General features: G+C 44.2%; 1 protein-coding gene across 1 annotated transcript in view; it reads left to right on the forward strand.

Moving 5' to 3' along the window:
- Window positions 1-22,781, forward strand: part of FNTB (farnesyltransferase, CAAX box, beta) — a 68,008-nt gene that overhangs the window by 41,856 nt on the left and 3,371 nt on the right. Inside the window, exons 7-11 of the mRNA XM_045451249.1 lie at window positions 2,627-2,713; window positions 8,981-9,110; window positions 11,989-12,121; window positions 17,890-18,001; window positions 18,886-19,000. Coding sequence (XP_045307205.1) covers window positions 2,627-2,713; window positions 8,981-9,110; window positions 11,989-12,121; window positions 17,890-18,001; window positions 18,886-19,000 — 577 coding nt within the window. The remainder of the gene's footprint in view (window positions 1-2,626; window positions 2,714-8,980; window positions 9,111-11,988; window positions 12,122-17,889; window positions 18,002-18,885; window positions 19,001-22,781) is intronic.

Consider the following 22,781-nt stretch of genomic DNA (forward strand, 5'->3'; position numbering starts at 1 on the left):
CAGTGGTGGGCATCTGGAGGCTAGCATGTCTTATCCTGGCTTAGACAGAGGAGTCTCTTGATCTTTCCTGTCTGTCACAGCTCCTAATAGTGTCTGGGATGAGCTTATTCAAGTGTTTATGGCACTGGAGGGCTGCCGATAATCAGATTGCAGTGAACTCCTAGCAAGTACAATTTTTTCCCGGTTCTTAAGAAAGGAGTAATTATTTATTACTGCCCTCCTAATCCAGGTTTTATAACTTGGAGCATTCTTTGAGGATAGTAGGGAGACAGGGACCCAGCATTTGCAGAAGTTGAGGTGACAGGGAGTGTGTTCAAGAGTGTGTTCGAGAAAGCAGTTTAGTGTTGCTGAAGTACAGAGGGCATGGGGGGCAGTACAAGTGAGGCTGGAAGAACAGGCTGGGACCAGACTGAGGGGTCCTGGGATCTCCTTAAGAGCTAGGGAGTTTATTTTAAGAGCAGTGGAAAGCCACGGACTAGGTTTAAGTAGGGAGTGACTTGATCTGGTTTGTATTTTATGACAACTTCTCCAGTTGCAGTGAAGAGATTGTGGTGTTTTAGTAAAAGTCCTCCGGTTTCAGGGCTGGATGGAGAAAGACCAGGCAGGAGATTGACCCAGGTAATGGTGACTTGGATTTGGGGGACAGCAGAGCATATGGAGAGGAGTGGACAAATTTGAGAGATGTGATGAGCAGATGGGTAGAGAGAGGAAGAAACTGCATGAAAAAGGTGTGTTTGTTCCCTCCCCTTTTCAGTGGGGGACTTGTGGCTGCTGGCTTCACATCTCAGTTCTTCCCTTTGTGAGAAGCAAACTACTTTGTTGGCCACCTTCCTATCTCAGAGGTTCCATTAGGGGTCAGGAGCAAATGCTGTGAAACCCCTCTGAGAGGCTGAAACGCTGAAAGAAATTAGCTCAGGCCTCTGAAGTTAGCTTATGGCAGATGAGAACATTTGGCATGAGGGACTCTGGTGTGCTTCTGAGGCCTGCCGGGGTAACTCAGCCTCTGCTGTGCTGTGGCCAGCATGAGCGGGCTGATAAAGATGTTAGTTGCACAATGGTGCTTGCAGCTTCTGCAGAGATTTCTTTTTGGAATACCTCTGTAAGTTCGGCTTAGGAGCGTGTCCATATTGAACAATAACGGACATTAGACCCTTCTCTTTCCTTCCTTTTGTATTCCTTAGGAGCCCTTAGAAAAAGGATCTGTATGCAGAATTAAAACAAACAGTTGTCTTCAGTGTAAAATGGAGCTGAGATGCTGGACATTGGAAAAGGGCATAGAAGGGAAGAAAAGACAGTTTGTAGCTATATTCGATAGTAGAGGGAGAAGCTGAAATAAGATGTGTCCTGGGAAGAATTAGGGCTGGCAGGGCAGAGTGGCAAGAATTATTCCAAATCAAGTAGGATAACATTTAAAAAAAAAAAAAAAAGACATTCTCTTTCTTTTTCTTTTTAATTTTTTAAACATTTATTATTTATTTATTTATTTATTTAAAAAAAAATTTTTTTTTTAACGTTTATTTATTTTTGAGACAGAGAGAGACAGAGCACGAACGGGGGAGGAGCAGAGAGAGAGGGAGACACAGAATGGGAAGCAGGCTCCGGGCTCTGAGCCATCAGCCCAGAACCCGACGTGGGGCTCGAACTCACGGACTGCGAGATCGTGACCTGAGCTGAAGTCGGACGCTTAACCAACTGAGCCACCCAGGCGCCCCCTTTTTTTTTTTTTTAAATTTTTTTTTTTTAACGTTTATTTATTTTTGAGACAGAGAGAGAGACAGAGCATGAACGGGGGAGGAGCAGAGAGAGAGGGAGAACATTTATTTATTATTGAGAGACAGAGAGAGACAGACCGTGAGCAGGGGAGGGGCAGAGAGAGAGAGAGGGAGACACAGAATCTGAAGCAGCTCCAGGCTCTGAGCTGTCAGCACAGAGCCTGATGCGGGGCTCGAACTCATGAACCGTGAGATCATCGCCTGAGCCGAAGTTGGACGCTTAACCGACGGAGCCACCCAGGCGCCCCTCTTTCTTTTTCATTTAAAAATGTGTGTGTGTGTCTGTACTGGTGTCTGTACTGCTTGAAATCAAAGCGCTTCTCTCCCTTTAAAGGCCTAAGGAAAGTATCTGAGTGGACTCATCTGTTTCTGGCCATTAGGGTTTGGTGCCCTGCTTTGGAGTGTCTGTTGCAGAAAAAATATATAGTTAACCTTTAATGTGTCCACGCTATAAACAGAAATCCTGGATCTAAAACATGACAGACATCTCAGTAAATGAGCGTATCAGAAATACTTGAATGACACCGTGGAAGTTTGGGAACCATTGGAGGTCTTTGAAAGAGCTAAATTCACTTTGGCTACTATTTCCTCTGATGTAGATTTGACCATGTGGAGGTCGGGAGACTAGAATGTCATGTTCTTTCACTGAAGCCACGCTGTGAGCAGCCCTATCCAAATAGAATGTCACACCTCTCCGTTGGAGACCCAGGAGGACTGACCGTGTGCCAAGAGTGAGGACAGGAGGTGGTTACAGCTTACCAAGCGGAGGGCAACCCGCCTGAGAAGCTCCGTGAACCTTATTTCATCCCTTTCTTAAAGCCTCACGTTGTCCCCGTGTGTTTCCATCCTAACAGAAGTGCATACTGTGCTGCTTCCGTGGCTTCTCTGACCAACATCATCACCCCAGATCTCTTTGAGGGCACCGCCGAATGGATAGCAAGGTGAGAGATGCTGGGGTCTGTCCTGGCCTCTTAGAAAGCAGGTGGTCAAGATTCTGAAAAAGTAAAGAAAGTGGAAAAAGGAATGGAAGGGAATGTAAAATGACAGGAGATGGACTAGGGTTGTAGGATTGTGCATTTCAAACATACAGTAAAAGTTTCCTTTTTTACGAACTTTCTTCAGTGTTGTGTAATTGTATGGATTGGCAAGGCTCAAAACCTTGGGCGAGCAGTATTTGTGGGCATCTAAGTGGATTTAACCAGTTTGGGGAGGATTTCGGTAATAAGATGCCCTTGCTGATGCCCCAGCAATCCCACTTCTACAGAAACTCACACATATGCATGAAAGACACAAACATATGACGTGGTTGTAATAGCAAAAACCCAGGAACTGGTTAAATGTTCATAAGCACGAGATGGAGAAGTAAAGTGTGGTAGAGTCACATGGCAGTATAAATTGGTTAAAATGAACAAACCAGAGCTACATGCATCAATGTGGATAAATCCCCAAAACAACACTGAGTTAAAATAAAGGATGTTAAAACATGCGGATTAGCACATTTATTTAAAATTTGAAAACATGCACAATAATTCTATATTGTTTATGGAAAGAATCACATGTGGTAATATAAAAACATGCCTGGGAAGAATAAACACCAAATTCAGGATGGCGGTTACTTCTGGAGGGAGAGCAGAGGACATGAAATCAAGAGAAGTTTACACGTCTCCGCAGGAGACTTCAGCTGTATCTGTAATGGTTTATTTCTTTAAAATAAAAGAAAGACTTGAAGCACATATGGCTAAGTTAAAGCTAGGTGTTAGATGCATGGATGTTCTATATATTTGCTAGACTTTCCTAGATGCTTCAAATATTTTATAATTTAAAAGCAAGTAAAGAAAATGTATAGTAGATACCTATGTACTTGATATCCAGGCTGTATTATTTTGTTTTTTACACGTTTATTCTTATCAAAGTAGTACCTATTACTGTGAAAATATAGTTTGCAGGTAAATCAGATGGTAAAATATGATCAGATTTACTGTCTTACATAATTTTTATTTTCCTGGAATTAATCATTACCTCTTTTTTTTAAACGTATAGATCATGGATTTATTCCCAGATTTTCTGCCAGAGCTATAAAGTTACTCTCAATACAAACACTTTCGGTGATGTATCAGTTCTGAGTGTGTGTGTGTGTGTGTGTGTGTGTGTGTGTTCTGAGTTATCCTTCCTGGAGCCCCCTGCTCTCCTGCTTCAGTCTGGACAGATTGCTCTCAGCTTGCTGCACAGCAGGCATCCAGAAGCTTCCTTTCAGCATGAAATTCACTTCACTTCTCTCCTTTGTTGAAGCCCCTGTCCTCTTTTTTCTTGGCTTACTTACTCATTTTAATGAAGCACATACTCTAGTAGATTCCAAAAGAGAGCACTTGGGAGATGAATTTTTAAGATTATGCATTATTTTAAGATTAAGATTATTTATTCTACTCTCACACTTGATTGATAGTTTATTTGGTGAGAGATTTCTAAATTGGAAACTGTATAAATTGACATCCTTCAGAATTTTTTAGTGTTGCTCCATTATCTTCTGGCTTCCAGTGTCATTGTTAAAAAGGCTGATGATACTAATAACCAACATCTGCTGAAGACCTGATATGTAATACTCACTAGTAAGGTAGCTAGAGATTGGTAAGGTAGTTTAGAGATTGAGAGTATAGGCTTTTGAGCTAACCTGCCTGGATTTGTTTCTTTTTTATGCTTTCTGTTTCTCAGTTAAGATTTCCCGTCTTTTTATTCTTTATAAGTATATATATATTTTTCCTACTTCCCTGAGGTAAATATATAGTTATAACATCCGCTTTAAAATTCTTGTGTGGTAATTTCAGCATCTGGGTATCTTGGAGTTGGCATGTCCCATTTCCCTGATCATGCATATGTCAAGTAATTTTAGGGTTGTGTTTTGGACATTATGATGTTACATTATAGAGGCTGGATTCTGTTAGATTGCTCTAAAGAGTGTTGTTTTTGTTTAAGCAGGCAATCAACTTGGTTAGATGCAAACTGTGAATTGTCACACCTGCACTGGGCTGTGGTTCAGCTCTTTGATCAGTTCTTGGGTCAGAAGCTGCCCTCATTTTGCCCAGCACCTGTGTGATTGGGAGTCATGTAGAAACTTCACTGAAGTTTAAACATGGAATTAGTTTTCCTTCTCTGGCTCTTTCTGGTACTCCTCCTTAGTTTCTTTCAGCCTCGTTCTTCTTATCAGAAAAATGGTGGGCTTTCCATTAGTTTCGGCTGCCTTCCACTGACCCCTCTGACCTGCTGCTGCCACCACTGGGGCCCACAGCCATCCTCAGGGCAAACTGGGAAGAAAAAAATAGGGGAGGGGAGGGGGGGGAAGAGACTGCCTGCCTGCTGTTGTCTGCTCCAACTTTTTTTTTTTTTTTTTTAATTTTTTTTTTCAACGTTTTATTTTTATTTTTGGGACAGAGAGAGACAGAGCATGAACGGGGGAGGGGCAGAGAGAGAGGGAGACACAGAATCGGAAACAGGCTCCAGGCTCCGAGCCATCAGCCCAGAGCCCGACGCGGGGCTCAAACTCACGGACCGCGAGATCATGACCTGGCTGAAGTCGGACGCTTAACCGACTGCGCCACCCAGGCGCCCCCTGCTCCAACTTTTAAATCCCCACCAGAATCTGCCTGCCTTTTGTCAGTCTGCTGAGCCCTCAGGAATTGTTTCTGTGTATTGTGTCCAGAGCATGTAGCTGTTATTTCAGGAGGAGAAAACTCTGGGTTTGAATCCCAGTCTCTTGATTTACTAGCTTTGTGCCTTGGACAAATTATTTCACTTCTCCATGTCATGGTTTCCTTAAATGTCAAATGGCGGGATATTGAATTTGATATTAAGCTGAATTACAAGAAATTTAGGTGACCAAAATCTGTTATGGTAACCACTGTGCTTTACTGCCTCCCAGTGCCATTGTGTTCCCAATCCGTTGTATGTTTTGGTTTTGTTTCTCTTTTTCTCTTTCCCACCTTATCCCCCTCCCTAGAAGTTGTTGGAATCTGTATTCTTGAAGTTTGGAAACTTCAGGCTGATGAACCAGGATACGGATTTTTTTTTTCTTCATTTTTTGGGTACTCAGTATGTATCTTCAATCTGGAATTGCAAATACTTTAGTTCCAGAATCTTTATTATACAATATGATTTCTTTGATAATTTCTTTCCCTCTATTTTCAGTGTTTGCTCATTTTATAACCTCCTAGCAGTAGGATTAGTCTTCTATTTTTTCACAATTTTTTGCCTATTTTTTAACCCTTAATCTTTCTTACTGTATTTTCTGGGAGAGTCCCTTACCTTTTATTTTCTAATCCTTCTGTTGAGTTTTTATTTCTGCCATTCTATTTTAAAATTTTCAGAGCTTATTTTATCCTCGCTTATAAAAGGAATACTTCTTTTTTACATACTTTCCTGTTCTTGTTTCAGGCACATTTTATTCTTAAAGTGTTTTTATTTCATATAATATTTTATCTAAAGATACAATTTTAAAAAGTTTCCTTCTGTTCCCTACGTTATTTTTCCAACGTATTTTTGTTCATCTGTTTCGGTCTCTCTCTTCCATATTAGAGACTTTGTTGAAATGTCTCATATTCATATTCGGAAGCCAAGGGCTAAAAAGCTGATGGGCCAGAGTAGGCTAGGTTCAGCCTTTCACCCCATTGGGTCTTTCTCTTGGGCTTATCAGCTTCCCTTGAGAAGGATCTTCCAGATTTCTGGTTGGGGTATGAAGTTGGCAGCCAGCTTTGTAAACTAGTAGGAGGAAAAGGGGTAGGGGGTGTTTGTACTCAGATTATAGATTCTCACTTAATCCCCTGCTCAGTGTGGTGCCTCCTTCCTGCTCTGCTGTGCTGGACATCCTGGAGTTCAGATCCTCTTGATTAAACTCCTGAAACTTCCTGTCCTCTGATGCATACCCAGAGGTCTCATTGATTCCTATATACATTTGCAACCAATTAACTTGTTTCCAACTCATCCCACTTCTTGAGGCATCGTGGTGCCTCTAGTTCCTGGGCCTTGCACTGGAGCATGTCGTCTTGCTTTCTGTTGCCTCCTATCCCCGGGCTGGTTTAGGTTTCTCTAATCTGTTAAGTCCATTAGTTCTTATCTTTCCCCTTTTCTGGCTTTTGAAATTTTGTTATTTCCTGTCTGTATTCATATCTTCTCCTATGCTCTTTACCCTTGTGGATTTATCCCTTTTTAAATTCTTTTCATTTTATTGGGCTTGTGCTCAGTCTGTTAGGGTTAGCTAGAAGACATTCCCAAAGAATTTTACTAAATTTACTAATTTACAATTATTAAAATTGCTCCCACGTATAAAAGGGAGGGAAAGCAGAATGTAAATCGTGTGTGTGTGCGTGTGTGCGTGTGTGTGTGTGTGTGTGTGTGTGTGTGTGGAGAGAGAGAGAGAGAGGAGGAGACAAACTGACAGTGGTCACTGCTGGTGAGAGGGACTAGGAAGCCTGCTTGGGCAGGAGATTTACTTTTCATTATTTACTTGTTAACACTATCTGTTTGTTTTTTTTTGTTCAAAAAAATTTTTTAAAGGTAAGTTCAGAAAAGTTAAGAAAAAGGAAAATGTTAAGAGGTGCCCATCAGACTTTTCAAACTTGACTGTTCCTCTGCTCCACATAGCCAAATGTGTTGGAAGGAAAACTCGCCACTTAGGCAGCAGCAGGGTCACGGGATGGAGGTGCTAAAGAATCTGTACAGGGGGTGGTAGCCAGTTTTTGACTTGGCGCCCTGCTCTGTGATGTCCCTGGGCCTGCGGACTGCTCTGAAAAAGGCCTGTGAGTTCCCAAGATGCAAGGCCTCCAGGGAGAGGTGCCTGAAAGACAGGCGGTATCATTGCTTGTTTTCTCTGCCATCCGGAGGTTCTGCCGGCTCTTGGATCATGTGCCCATCCACCTGTGCACCTATACCGCGGTTGGGATTGTGAGGCAGACACACCTTAGAGTGTGTACATATTCGGAGGTCATCAGAAGTAAAGTCCTACACTGTCATATGAATATATACTAAGAAAAAATGTCTTTATTACACAGAAAAGCATATTTACTAAAGATGAGCAAAAAGAAGAAAATCTAAGCCACTTGTAATCCACCATCAACCACTCTTTTGGTGTATGTCTTTCTAGAATTCCGGGAAAATTATACAGTACCTTAACATTTTGTAACTTTTTTTGATTGGGAACATCTTTAAATATCCTTTGTAGCATTATTTTATTTCATTTTATTTTACTTTAGTGTTTTTTATTTATTTTTGAGACAGAGACAGAGTGCGAGCGTGGGAGGGGCAGAGAGAGAGAGAGAGAGAGAGGGAGACATAGAATCCGAAGCAGGCTCCAGGCTCTGAACTGTCAGCACAGAGCCTGATGCGGGGCTCGAACCCATGAACCATGAGATCATGACCTGAGCCAAAGTAGGACGCTTAACCAACCGAGCCACCCAGGCGCCCCCATAGCATCATTTTAAATGTGTAGTTTTCTATAGTACAGATAGGCCATAATTTATATAACCAGTCCCTTACTGTTGAGTTCCTGAATTGTTTCTAATATTTCACTGTTAATATTATAATCTTATCTTTGAACACATTTTAACTTATTTCCTAGGATGAATTCCTAGAAATGACCCTATATTGCTGGTCGCAAGATGAGGCGTGTTTTTATGACTAGAGAATACACTATTAATATATAGTCTAACCCCCAAAATAATAATTGTTATAATAGTAAATGAGTAATTTGAATATATAGGAGGTTATGATTTAAAAAATAAGTTTACTTCAATAGTAATAAAGTTTTATATGTTTATTATAGCAAGCTTTTGAAAATATGGAAGAATAAAGAGAAAAAATCCCAGCAATAGATCTGCCCTAAATAGCAATTATTTTTCATTTTTATTCTAACCTGTGGTTGTCGTACTGTATGTATGATTTTATTACTTTTTTCCTAAGAGATTTGAGGTACTGTGCATAAGTAGACTGTTTCTCTGAGTCTCCCCCGCCCCCTCGCTTTTTTTTTTTTTGGAGGAAAAGGCATTTCCAAAAGTTAATTAGCTGGCATCTTTCCATTCATAGTTGTGATGGTTCATGTCATTATCTGAACAAACTGATTCTTTGCCAACCTGGGTGGTTCTGCACTTGTGCCCACCCACTCTACCCGGCCACTCATGGGTTGACACCTACCACTCAATCTGCTCTTCTCCATCTCCTCCCAGGTGTCAGAATTGGGAAGGTGGCATTGGTGGGGTTCCAGGGATGGAAGCGCACGGCGGCTACACTTTCTGCGGCCTGGCCGCACTGGTCATCCTCAAAAAGGAACGCTCCTTGAACTTGAAGAGCCTATTGGTAAGTGTCTGTTGACTCCTCTTCTTCTCAGGCCCCAGGCTCCTGGTGATGTGACTGGTCAGACTCACAGTGCTTTGGGGCTGTTTGGCTGTGGGAAGGACCAACAGAGTTCCTGCTCTGAGCCCACGAACTGAATGACCCGTAATGAAGCTTTTCAACGTAATTGCTGGGGCGCTCAGCACTGGTCGGAGACAGTGGGAGGAGTGGGCGTCTGCCTGGGTCTTGGCTCCTTTCTTCCTGCCTTTCCATCTTTCCTGCTCTGAACTTTCTATAGTATATTAGGCCAGCTCCACAGTCTTCCTGAGTCCCTCAAACATCTGCAATGAGGCAGAGTACCTTCCTCCTGCTTCCAAGACTGTAGCTTCAGTCTCTTAAATTTGGAGGTCATCATGTATCTTAGAAGGAATCTGCTAAGAGAAAAAGTCATGAGAAGTGCTCTCAGGCGTTTTGAAGCCAAGCTGTTATTACCGGCTGCAATATGTGAACATTTAGTAACTACATTCAAATGAGCTGGGCAGAGCACAGTGGTTGCATTGAGCAGGTAGCCTTAGGCATTGATGTCTGGACTCTAAGCTCCTGATAGATATCGAGAAGGAAAGCTGACTGCATTCTGATTCACTAGATTATTCTTAAATTATCATCAGAGGCCTAGTGTACAAACATACACGCATGCAGTACCACCGAGACATCTTTTGGGAAGCATTTACTCCCAACCATGACCTCAAAGCAAACCAGCTGCAGTGGACATTCATCTCCTCTCCCCAAGCTCAGATGTCAGCTGCTCATCATAGGAACTGTCACGAGACCCATCATGAGCTTCCAAGAAAGTTTCTGTTAGACTCTGCGGATATACGACCAGTAGTATTTTGTCCTCACCCGCAGGATGCCTCCTATAGCATACTTTCCTTGAAGGTTCATGCTGAAATGGCCAGCTAGACATTTAAGAGTCTGATTACCAATAAGGCATGAAATTGAAAAGCCCCATTTCCTGGGAAGAAATAAGGAATATAACCAGCAGAAGGCTCGGTTACAATGGCAACACTCTAGATTTGAGCCTTGTCTCTCCCACTTCCACGCGACCTTAGGAAATTTGTCCGTTTTAACTTCAATTTCCTTTGTCCTCTGTAAGGTAGAGATAACAGTTCTTTGAAGGTTAAAGGAGGGGTTAGAACTCTGGACTCTGAAGGTTAAAGGAGATAACATATAGTAGGTGCTCAATAAATGCCAGTGTCCTTCTCACCCAAACCACTCCGTCCCCTCCTTTTGCTTTGAGAGAACTAGGACCCATATCTGAAAGATTTTATGAATTCATATGGCCGAAGGAAACAGAGTAAACCCATGGGCTTAGACACTGGAAAAAATTATGTAGTCCAGCCTAAAAACCCTTAGTCTGGGGAAAAAAACAAAAACCAATAACCTTTGGGGGCACCTGGGTGGCTCAGTCGGTTGAGCGTCTGACTTTGGCTCAGGTCATGATCTCACTGCTCATGGATTCGAGCCCCGCATCAGGCTCTGTGTGCTGACAGCTCAGAGCCTGGAGCCTGCTTTGGATTCTGTGTCTTCGTCTGACTCTCCCCTACTTGTGTGCTGTGTCTCTCTCTCTCTCTCAAAAATAAATAAATAAATAAATAAATAAATAAATAAATAAATAAATAAATAAATTTTTAAAAATATTAAAAAAGAACACCTTAGTCTGTGGTGTAAGTGAAAATGAAGAATGGACTCCCCGCTGTAGTACCTGTTTTCTCTTTTCTTGAGTGATGCTTCCCCGCTTTCATTAAATGGCATCATCCCTAAAGCACTGGCTCATTTAAGACTCACTGGTGATTTATTAGTGCCTACACCTGCAGTGTAGTTTTTTTTTTTATGTCTTTCTTCTAAGAATTTGGGATTTGACTCTTATGGGTGAGTATGGCCTTGAACAGGGATATAATCTAAACTCCACACTTGGTAACTTAAAGACATCCCCTCCCCCTTCCAAAAAGGGTCCTCGGTAGCTCCTTTCAGGAACTCAGTCAAGTAAGAACCTAGGGGTGGGGGGAGGGGGAGACATCCTACTCTGCACCTTTCCGTTGTGAAAGCCCGTGGCTGGTGTCTGGAACTGCCTGGGAGGGAAATGGAGATGTCATTATCTGCTCAGCCAGTCGGTTCTGCTCGTTTCTGGAGGACGAAACCCCTGGCTATCTTGATCTTGGTAGCAGAGTGTGTTTCGAAAACTTGGAGATAAGCAGGGATGGGCAGCAGCATCATGTGTGACCGCTGAGTGACATCAAGAACCATCTTACAAGTTCAGAGTAAAAGATTGTCTTCTGTTAGCCAACCAGGTTTCCCTGGAGACGCAGAGAGGCTAGAGCTGACAGAGCCGTCCTTGGCAGTTGGGATAGTGGCTTCTGCTTCTGGTCCTGCAAGTAACTTGCTAAGAAACCTTGGATGAATTTCTTCCGGTGCCAAGTCAAAGTCAGGAACAGTTTGAGATCATCCACTGAGACACAGCACACAATTCCATTTATCTGCTTTTAATAAACTTCCCTGAGAAGGGAAAGTGGTTAGAAATGAGCCACTTGCCTTCAATTTCCTCGTTAAGCCTTGTTTATTGAGAGACATTTGCAGGTCTCCTTATAGGCCAACTTGATGTCTTTATTCTGTCAGCATCAGAACCCATTTGAAACCCGGGAAAAGGTGGCTAGTTGTCCATTGGGCACGAAGCAGAGATCAGTACTGGCCGCCCTGCCAAGAGTCCAGCTTAGATGGTCCAGTCCGCATCCGCGGCAGTGAGGGGAAGGAAGGAACAGCCCCAGGACTAGAATTCCAGTGCCAAGAAGCCCAGAGATGGGAACTTGGCCTACACCCGCCTTTCCCTTCTCTGTCTCATTCTCAGCAATGGGTGACAAGCCGGCAGATGCGGTTCGAAGGTGGATTTCAGGGCCGCTGCAACAAGCTGGTGGACGGCTGCTACTCCTTCTGGCAGGCGGGGCTGCTGCCCCTGCTGCACCGCGCACTGCATGCTCAAGGTGAGCCCGGGGAGCTGCTGGCAGGGGCTGGGTGACTTCCCCTGGCTGCTAACCCAAGTCAGGAAGCCAGAGTGTTTGTCTGTCTGTCCTGGATTTTGAGTTCCCTGTGTGAACCGCCCCCCCCCCCCCCCCCCCCCCGCCATGTCTCCTGCACGCACATGCAGACTAGGCTTTAATTCCAGTGGTTTAGTTGAGTCACAGTTGCTGCTTCAAACTGTCTGTGGCTAGGAGGAGGTAGGTGTGTGTCCGGGCCCCAGGGTGACTGCCACCTCAGCCGGGTGTGAAGCCACAGTTTCCAATGCAGCGTCCCGTATCGGTCATATCGGAACTGAAAACCCACACTGTGTGCGTCGCAGTCACAACAGTGACTGAGAAGGCGATGGCACAAAGGGGCAGAGAAGCAGAACCCCAGGAGAAAAGATCCACCAGGTCTGACTGGCTTTGTAGTTGCTGCTGTCAGCACTGTTGTATTTTAAATTCATTGAAGAATCCTAAATGCAAGTCTGTTCCACCCATACCACTGGAGTGAAGAGACCTGAGTCCGTTTCTCTGGAGTCACAGATCGGAAGGCAAAACCAAAGCAGTTAGACAGCAAGCTCAACTTCGGGAGCCTTCCTTTATTTGATCATTTGAAATCTCCGGTCGCCCGCTGACTCCTGAACCATCTTTCTTATTTATTTTATGTGAGAGCAGCGTGTCTCTGAGGAAACTGGTGGGGGGAGGGGAAGTCATGGCTGTCCCGCTGGGCGCTGATGTGTTCTTGGAGTGAGACCCCTTGGCCCAGAGGGAAGGTTTTCTTTGGACTTAATAATTGGGTAATTAATTGCTCAAATGTGGAAGATGAGATTCTTTCCTATTGTCTGGCCCCCTGACCCATGCTTTTCTTCCTTCTTTGGCTGTTCTTTCTGAGCGCCTTTCTTTAGTCTCTTCGTTTCATCTGAGCTGTGGCCACTTTGGATGCTGAATTGAAGTAAACGCAGTCTCGGCCCTGTCTTCCCATTCTTTCTTTCTTTTTTTAATTTATTTTTATTTTTTTAATCTTTATTTTTGGGAGAAAGAGAGAGACATTGCAATCTTTATTTCTGAGAGAGAGAGACAGTGTGAGCAGGGGAGGAACAGAGAGAGAGGGAGACATAGAACCCAAAGCAGGCTCCAGGCTCTGAGCTGTCAGCACAGAGCCCAATGCAGGGCTCGAACTCATGAGCTGTGAGATCATGACCCAAGCTAAAGCCAGACACTTAATGGAATGAGCCACCCAGGTGCCCCCCATTCTTTCTTTCTTTTTTTTTTTTAATGTTTATTTTATTTTTGAGAGAGCCTGAGTGGGAGAGGGGCAGAGAGAGAGGGAGACAGAGGATACGAAGCAGGCTCTGCACTAATAGCAGAGAGCCCGATGAGGGCTCGAACCCATGAACCGTGAGATCATGTCCTGAGCCTGAGCCAAAGTCGGATCCTTAACCAACTGAGCCACCCAGGTGCCCCCTTGGCTTCCCATTCTGCCGGTCTCAGTCTGTCCTGAGATTCCTTGCCTTGGGCCCCTGGGCTTAGGGTCTCAGGACGTTAGGATAGATCACCCCCCTGACTCTGGAGCCTGCACGGTCTCTGGCTTGACCACTATGATTGGGAGGTCAAGAATTCCCTGAAACTTCAGTGTTTTCAAAGCAAAAATAACTTAGGGTTTTAGTGATTTCTTTATTTGAAACTAGTGAGGTCAAGCCCTTGGTAAAATGGTCAGCCTTTCACAAACCTGTCCCTGGCAGGGATGAGATGCCAGGAAAATCCAGGAGAGCTGTGAGAAGAGTGCTCCCTGCCAGCATCTTCAGAGGGGCCCCAATTGACATTCTGTTTATTGTAGCACAGGTCCTGGAGGAAATGACATTCAGAGCTTTGCCTGTGGAAAGCACTGCCTGTGAATCGTGGACCTTGCAGCTTTTGTCAGGGCCCAGGAGAAGGCCTGTGTTGGGCTTGAAGCTCACCCACTTCTCAGCAGCAGTGGGAAGGGAAGGGCAGTGTCTTGAGTGGTGGGCAGAATACTGATGTTGGGAGTCGCAAGGAGACGATGCGTGCGAAGATTTTCGTAATACACTGTGATCAAAGGTTTCAAAGCAGTCTGTATATAATTCCATTTTCAGCGAAGAGTTGACTCCAAAAAATTACGAGAAGGCACCTGGACTGTGAAGCAACACGCAATATTTGTTTTCTTTCTTTTTTTATGTGTATTTTCTGATTTTCTACAATTAATTTGCATAAAGAAAAAGAAAAAGGAAATTCTTTTATGAAAGAAGAGAAATTCTATAAACAAAACAAGTAGCAAGGTAGGACAAATTATTTGTGACAAATGACAAAGGGCTAAATTTCTTTAAGTTGAGAGGCTCCTAAATCACTAAGAAACAGATGAACAGCCCCACTGAAAACCAGGCAGAGGATCTGAACAGGCAGATTCCGGACGGGCAGGAAAGAGCTACTACTTGTGTTACCCCCTCTACGACCACCGCTCCTCCCGGCCGCTGAGGCTTGCCAAGCGCTCAGCCTCAGCCAGGGACTGAACGGAGTCCTCCACAGGTGTTTTCTCATGTGATCCTCTGAGCAGTGCTGTGATTGGTGCTGTTGTTATCCCCATCTTACAGATGAGGAAACAAAGACCAGCAAGGGTGAGCAACTTGCCTTATAATGCCCGATCGCCACCTACACCTCCGTCAGAGCCTTGCTTCTAACCAGCACAGTTGGCATGCATGAAACGAAAAGATGGCAGTGAAAGAAATGTGAATAGAATCAGTGGGACACTGGTCGTTTTTACTGTCACGTTGGCAGAGAGGAGAAAACGCGGTACCCGATGTTGGGGAGAGTGTGGAGAAACAGGCAGTGTGGGTGTAAATAGCTGTATCAGTGTTTTTGGAGGGTAGTTTGGAGATTTGTCCAAATTACTTAAACCCAGCAAGTACACTTTCGGGAATTTACCTGCAGAGACATTAGCAAAGGATGTGTGTTGAAGTGGAGTTTTAATGGCAAACAACCAAATGCTCGTTAAAAGTTTAATAGTTGAATAAATTATGATTTCCCCATCCCGTGGTTAGATGCAATGAGCTAATATTGGAAAACTCTCCAGGACACAAGATAAAGTGTAAAGGGCCAGGCCTAGAGTGGTCTCTGTGCACACGGACCGACCTCTCCACAGCTTTTCCGGGAAGCGAGCAAAACCCCTTTAGCAATGGGCACTTTTGGGAGGAGGGTGGGAGATGAAGGGAGGGAGACATACGTGTTGAATTGTTTTTCCTTCTGTACTACACTCTGCCTTTTTTGTTGCTGTTGTTAACCACGTGCATTACTGCTTTTATCTTAGTAAATGACCAAATAGATTTTGTAAAGGCGATGATCACGTTGCTAGCTAAAGAGATAACAAAGGACCGACACACGACCTCCCTGAGCAAGTGGCCGTTAGTGGTTCCATGCGGGTGGCTGCCTTATGTGTATAGAAGACAGCAGTTGAGTAGAAGAATGAATTATTTTTTTTTAATTTTTTTTTAATGTTTATTTATTTTTGAGACAGAGACAGAGCATGAATGGGGGAGGGTCAGAGAGAGAAGGAGACACAGAATCCGAAGCAGGCTCCAGGCTCTGAGCTGTCAACACAGAGCCCGACGCGGGGCTCGAACTCACGGACAGCGAGATCATGACCTGAGCTGAAGTTGGACGCTCAACCGACTGAGCCACCCAGGCGCCCCGAAGAACACATTACTAAGATCTTAAAAATACTCAATGCTGACTAAATTAGTGAGTTATTTGGTTTCTGTGGAGCAGTAAGAAAGCAGCAGGCCCGTGAGTTTGGGTTTAGATTGATGGTTCCTCGTTGCTTGTGTGTTCCTTGGGACATACTCCAGGCCTGGATTTGTCCACCTGTGAAATTGAGCTGCATGTGGCTGAACCTGTCAGTTACTGTTTGGGAAAACTTTTGATTTCTTAGATAAAAGGAATCTTTGAAAAGCAAAATGACATAATAATGGGGATTTGTAATTGAAGGGAGAGGTACAAAGGACTAAAAGGCCGATTGTGGTGCACAAGCAGCACCCGTCATCACGCCTGCCTTCGTCTCTGGTTGTGTGAGCTGCTGTGCAGATTCAGGACCCCTGGAAGCTCCTGGTGGAGTTTGTGGACTCGGAGCTTGTAGATTTCCATAAGGTAGCAGGCAGCCGACCCACTCTGTAATCTGTCTGATAATAAACATAGCATTTTCTTCTCAGATTCTGCTTTTAGTGACAGGTTGGCACTTACCTTATAATAATAGTCTTTTATTTCCTACAGGATATAGAATAAAAGGATATTTTGTACAGATGTTTAATGCAGTGATCCTAAAGTTTAGTAAATTTGCTTTTTAAAGAAAAAGTAACAGCTTTCTTGAGATAGAATTCACATACCATACAATTCACTCACTTAAAATATACAACTCAGTGGTGTTTAGTGTAATCAGAGTTGTGCAGCCATGACCATAATCAATTGTAGAATTTTCATCATTACCCCCCTCAAATCCCAGTAGCTATTAAATTTGCTTCTTTAAAGAAGAAATTACAAAGGAAAAATCAACAGTATGATAACAGCATAGAAAAATGTATGCCTATAGTGTTAAATGGAGAATGCAAAATATAAAATTATAATAACTGTATAGAAAAATGCACAGAAACAGACTGGAAGAAGGAAAAATTAGCTTTTAATTGCTATTTACAGATTACTTGCTATCTTCGTAGTAGCCCGAGTATCCAAGTATAAAATTGACCAAGGACTTAATGCATGTGTATATTTAAAAAAAAAAAAAAATTCCCACGTAAATGCTTCTGGAAGCATCCATCTGTTGGCAGTCTCTGTCATCTGCATTTGATAACTATGCGGCCCATGGAATTCTCCGACCATACTGATTCAGCTTCAGAATGAAGAAGGCCAGTTGCTTGTTCATACATGAGCATTATTACCAGAACTGCCAGTTTCTGCTCCTGCTGCCATATTTTTTTTAAGTTTATTTACTTATTTTGAGACAAAGCACAAGCAGGGGAGGGGTAGAAAGGGAGAGGGAGAGAATCCCAAGCAGGCTCCCTGCTGTTAGTGTAGAGCCCGACTCAGGGCTTGAACTCACAAGCTGTGAGATCATGATCTGAGCTGAAATCTAGAGTCAGACACTTAACTGATCCACTCAGGTGCCCTACCCTATTACATGATGCAGAAATCCTGGCGGTTACTAGTAATCCTTCTTAGGAACAGTTTTTGAGGCCAAGAGAGGAGTTGGAGGATGCCCTTTGGAGATACATTAAGTTGAGGTTTAGAAAAGTAGAAGGAACAGACATCACCCCTGTTGAGAGTTCTCTTAGCCAGTTAGAGTCAGGGATGTGCTAGAGGAAATGTCTTAAGAGGCCCAGAGGAGGGAGTTGTTGACTGAGTCAGGAGCAGTGAGAGGGTGGATCTGGAAGGCAGAGATAGCCAGCTGGCCCACGCCTGTCGGTGATGTGGTTTAGGACAGGCATTCACGGTAAGGGCGTATACCCCAAGGTATCGTTCTGCACTGCTGCTCTTTGACTCAAGTCAAAGGTCGGGAGAAAGGACATATCATGGGACGTGGGCGAAGATATCAAGTGTCCCAAGAATGTAATTTTGAAAATTAGTCCAGGAATAATAGAGGGAAACCTTAACTGTCCCCAGTGGGTAATAAAATACAAAGACGTCATTCATACCGTGCTGGATGCCCACCGGGCGTTGGCCTGCCCTGACGCTATGCCTTTCTGCAGGCGACCCTGCCCTCAGCATGAGCCACTGGATGTTTCATCAGCAGGCCCTGCAGGAGTACATTCTTATGTGCTGCCAGTGCCCTGCCGGGGGGCTTCTGGATAAGCCTGGCAAGTGAGTGCCTTCTCTTGGGAGAGGGAGGGGCAGGGAGGGGAGAGATGGTGTGCCACTCAAGCCTCCCCAGAACCAGAGGGTGACAGCTGCTGACCTTTAAAAGCCGGGGGGCAGGGGGGAGGGGGCTCCCTTTCCATCCAGCTGCTTGGTGCTAGTGTGTTGTGGGAAGAAGCCTCCCAGTGGGAGCACCCCTTCCAGTGCCATCCTGGCACCCCCCAGTGCCCATCTTTTCCCCCAGCTTCCATGCAGCCCCCTCTCTGGGTAGGTACGTAGATTGCCAGGTTGGTGGCTTTTCTTGCCTTTTTTTTTTTTTTTTTTTTTTAAACGAAACTGATTTAAATAGAACAGGATATAGGACTTTAAAACCCTTGAGTGTCATAAACAGAAATTATAATCACAACTATTGCAGCATAGATTAAATACCTTGAGGCGCCACAGTAAAAAGAAAAGGGAAATCAGATAAGTCCTGTTCCCTTTGCTACTGGGCCAGCACACACCCTGTGACTGTCAGCATCCAGGGGAAGGCCCAGCTGAAGGCTGGTCCCAAGCAGTTTGTCAGGGAGAATTTGGCTCACTTCTAGGCATTTTGGTAGGATTTTTTTTTTTTTTTTTTTTTTTTGAGAAATACATTAATTTAGCACCAGCACTACCCTGGAGAGTCCTTTCTGGAAGACAGCTGGAGGAGACCCTGGGGGGACCGACTACAAGTCTACAAGACTACAAGGGTGCAGGGCTGAAGAGTGGGGCTCTGAGAAATGCCACGGCTTGACCTGGGCCTGGGATGTGGGGGTGTGCTCCAGGCCTGAGTCTCCTGTTGGAGGCTGTGCCTGGGGGGATTTGTGGGAGTGGAGGAGTCCCTGCTCAGAGCCACCTTGTCTTTGTAGGTCTCGGGACTTCTACCACACCTGCTACTGCCTGAGCGGCCTGTCCATAGCCCAGCACTTCGGCAGTGGAGCCATGTTGCACGATGTGGTCCTGGGTGTGCCCGAAAATGCTCTGGTAAGGCCGGGTGGGGGGCTTGATGGCGCTTCTCCACAGGGTCCCCAGGATGGGGGCATACCAAGAGAGGGGAGCAGCCATGCGTGTCCTGCACAACTATCCCTGTGCCTCCTGTGGGCAGGCCTGTGAGCACGCAGCCCCCACCCTCCCTCCATTGGCAGCCGCCCCGGAGGGAGCCTGGGACCCAGGAGGGAACTATCTTAAGGCAAACTCAGGGTTCCAGGTGGGGGCATCCAGTCTGAGACAGAGGTTCTGTGCCTTTATCCCTGCCTCAGACCCAGACCTCTATTCATAGTTCCATTGAGGAAATGTACTAAGAGGCAGTAGGTTTCTGGAATCTGCAGCCACACAGTCCTCGCTGCATGGCTGGCTGTCTTCTGGAGCCTACAGTGACGTGCCGTCTCTCCAGAGAAGATTCCCAGACCACCTCTGTGAAGGAGGCCTCCCTACAGTGCTCCACCACCGCGCCTTGTTTGTGCCCCTCGTGGCACTCAGTTGCAGTTTGTAGCGTGTGTTTAACTTGGTTTTGTCTGCTGCCTCCCAGAGCTGTCAGCCCCTTGCGGGCAGGATGTTCAGCCCCACATCCAGCCCTAGACCAGCCTGGCCGCGGGAAACACCCCTGAGCCTAGACGTGAGCCTGTGACATGAATCCAACTAAGACCGTCCACGGCCATCAAATCACGGGGCCCGTGCAGGCTGTCACAGAATAGTTCCAACAGAAGGAACACAGATGGCCAGTATGGATAAAAAGATGCTCAGCCTCACTGATAACCAGACAAAATCGGAGTTGCAACCACTCAGCTTTTTCAAGTCTTAACATTTTTCCATATTTGCCTCCCATGCAACCCTTTTCCATTTGTCAGTCTCCTTCCATCCCCAGCATCACCTTGTCCTAAGTTTGACATTTGGCATGCCTGCAGATAAGTTTTTGTGCTATCACTACATATGTATGTATCCATAAACAATATAGACAGCGAATGTTTTCATGCCTTTTAGGACAGTAGCTATTGGATCACTTATTGTGCATTGCTGTTCTTGCTGACCGTTACACTTTTGAGGTTTACCCGCATTCACGTATGTGGCTCTACTTGAACATTTTAACAACTATATGGTATTCCCTTGTATAAATGTACCCCAACTGATTTTTCTTCTCCTGTTGGCAACATTGAGATGGTTTCGGTTTGTGCTATTGCAAACGGAGTCACAGTGCACATTCTTGTGTTAGTTTCTCTAGGAGAGACTTGCTGGGTTGAAGAGCACACACACCTTCATCTTCATAGACAACACCCCCCCCACACACACCACTGCCCATGTGGCTTGTGTCGTTTTACACTCACACAGTATTCAGATGAGTTGCTCTGTGGTCCAACTTTTCCTCTCTGCCATTTGATAGATGGGAAATGGTATCTCAGTTTTATTTTTACATTTTCCTCATTCGTAGTAAGGTTGAGCATCTTCTCAAATGTTCGTTGACCATTTGTGTTATGTCTTCTGTGAATTGCCTGCCAGCTGCTTGCTTGCTTGCTGATTTGTAATTTTAATTGTTTGCCCTTTTCTTACACATTTGTTTTTTTTTGTTTGTTTTTGTTTTTGTTTTTTTTTTCAACGTTTATTTATTTTTGGGACAGAGAGAGACAGAGCATGAACGGGGGAGGGGCAGAGAGAGAGGGAGACACAGAATCGGAAACAGGCTCCAGGCTCTGAGCCATCAGCCCAGAGCCTGACGCGGGGCTCGAACTCACGGACTGCGAGATCGTGACCTGGCTGAAGTCGGACGCTTAACCGACTGTGCCACCCAGGCGCCCCATTTTCTTACACATTTGAAGGCGTTCTCTGTGTGTTCTCAATACTAATCCTGTGTCAGTGACGTGTGTAGTAAATCTCTTCCAGTTCGTGACTTGTCTTTTCACTTTTAGTGGGGTTTTTGGTTGTTGAATAGAAGATTTTTAATTTTATAGTGAACAGTTTTACTGCCTTTTTGGTTTTTGAGGGTAGAGGGGTACTTAAGAAATCTTTCCCGGGGGTGCCTGGATGGCTCAGTTGGTTAAGCGTCTTCAGCTCAGGTTATGACCTCATAGTTCATGGGTTTGAGCCCCGCATTGGGCTCTGTGCTGACAGCTCAGAGCCTGGAGCCTGCTTTGGATTCTGTGTTTTCCTCTCTCTCTGCCCCTGCCCCATTCATGCTCTGTCTCTCTGTCTCTCAAAAAGGAATAAACATTAAAAAAAATTTTTTTAAAGAAGTCTTTCCCAGGGCACCTGGGTTGCTCAGTCGATTAAGCATCCAACTTCAGGTCATGATCTCATGGTTTGTGAGTTCAAGCCCTGTGTCGGGCTCTGTGCTGACAGCTCAGAGCCTGGAGCCTGCTTCCGATTCTGTCTCCCTCTCTCTCTGCCCCTCCCCCGCTCATGCTCTGTCCTCTAAAAAATAAAACATTAGAAAAAAAAATCTTTCCCTACACTGAGGTCATACGTATATTTTCTTCCAAACCATTTAAAGTTTTGCTCTTCCCATCTGGATTTTTAGTTCTCTTGGAATTGATTTTTGTCTGTGGTGAGGGTTGGATATAATTTTATATTTTTTCCATGTAGATGACCAATTGACCAATACCACTTACGGAAGTTTACAACTTTCCTACTGATGTGTGTCACATGTCTGTCACGTACTCTAGTTTCTGTATATGAGGTGACTCTGTTCTGTTCCTCTGGTCTGTTTGCCTGTCTGTACTCTCTTTTTTTTTTTTTTTTTTTTTTTTTGACCTGTCTGTACTCTCTTAAGCAAATTGTAAATGCAGGTAGGAAGGTCCCATCCCCTTGTTCTTTATCTTCAAAATTGCCTTGCTGTTCTTTCTTTTTGCTTTTTCCTATGAATTTTAGGATCAGCTTATCGAGTTCCACAAAAAAAAAAACCAAACTATTGGAATTTTTATGGGAATCGCATTAGATTTAAGATTAATGGGAGAGAACAGATTTCATTTCAATATTAAGGCTTTCCATTTGTGAACACGATTTTTCAGATTATTTTTCATGTCCTTCAGTGGTCTTACATCATTTTCTCCATAAAAGACTAACACATCTTTTGTTAGACTTATGTCTAGGAAATTTATACTTTTTGTGTCTATTGTGACTGGAATATTTTTTTATATTTGTGACTGGTTGTTACTAATGTACAGAAATGATATTTATATTTTAATTGTATGCAACCACCTTGCTGAACTTAATAGTTGTAATAGTTTGTAGAATCTCTTGGATTTTTTTATTTAGCATGTGATGTTATTTTCAAATAAGGACAGTTTTGCCTTTTTCTTTCTGATTCTTAAGAATTTTGTTTCTTTTTCTGCCTTGGGATGTTGGCTAAGACCCCCATAGAATGTTGACTGGAGGTGGTCATAGCGGGGGCACGCCTGTCTTGCTTCTGGGTATAATGGGAAGGTGTCTATAATTTCAGCATTACGTAGGATCCTTACTGCAGGGTTCTGATAAATACCTCCTATCAAGTTAAGGATGTTACTTAACCCTCTCTCCCTGGTTTGCCAGGTTGTTTCTTGTTTGTTTGTTCCAATCATAATCTAATATTAAATTTTACTGAGGGCTTTTTCTACATCTGGTTTTTCTCCTTGACTGTGCTATATTTTGTTAATAAGTGTTCTGATGTTAACATTACATTCCTAGGATCAGCCCTTCTTATGGTCAGAGGACAGCGTGATTGTGTGTGTTTAATGCATTGCTGGATTCAGTTTGCTAGTATTTTTTTTTAAGTTTATTTATTTGGGGGGGGGGGGCC

Source organism: Leopardus geoffroyi, chromosome B3 (assembly GCF_018350155.1).
Source record: "Leopardus geoffroyi isolate Oge1 chromosome B3, O.geoffroyi_Oge1_pat1.0, whole genome shotgun sequence".
NCBI classification, from domain to species: Eukaryota; Metazoa; Chordata; class Mammalia; order Carnivora; family Felidae; genus Leopardus; species Leopardus geoffroyi.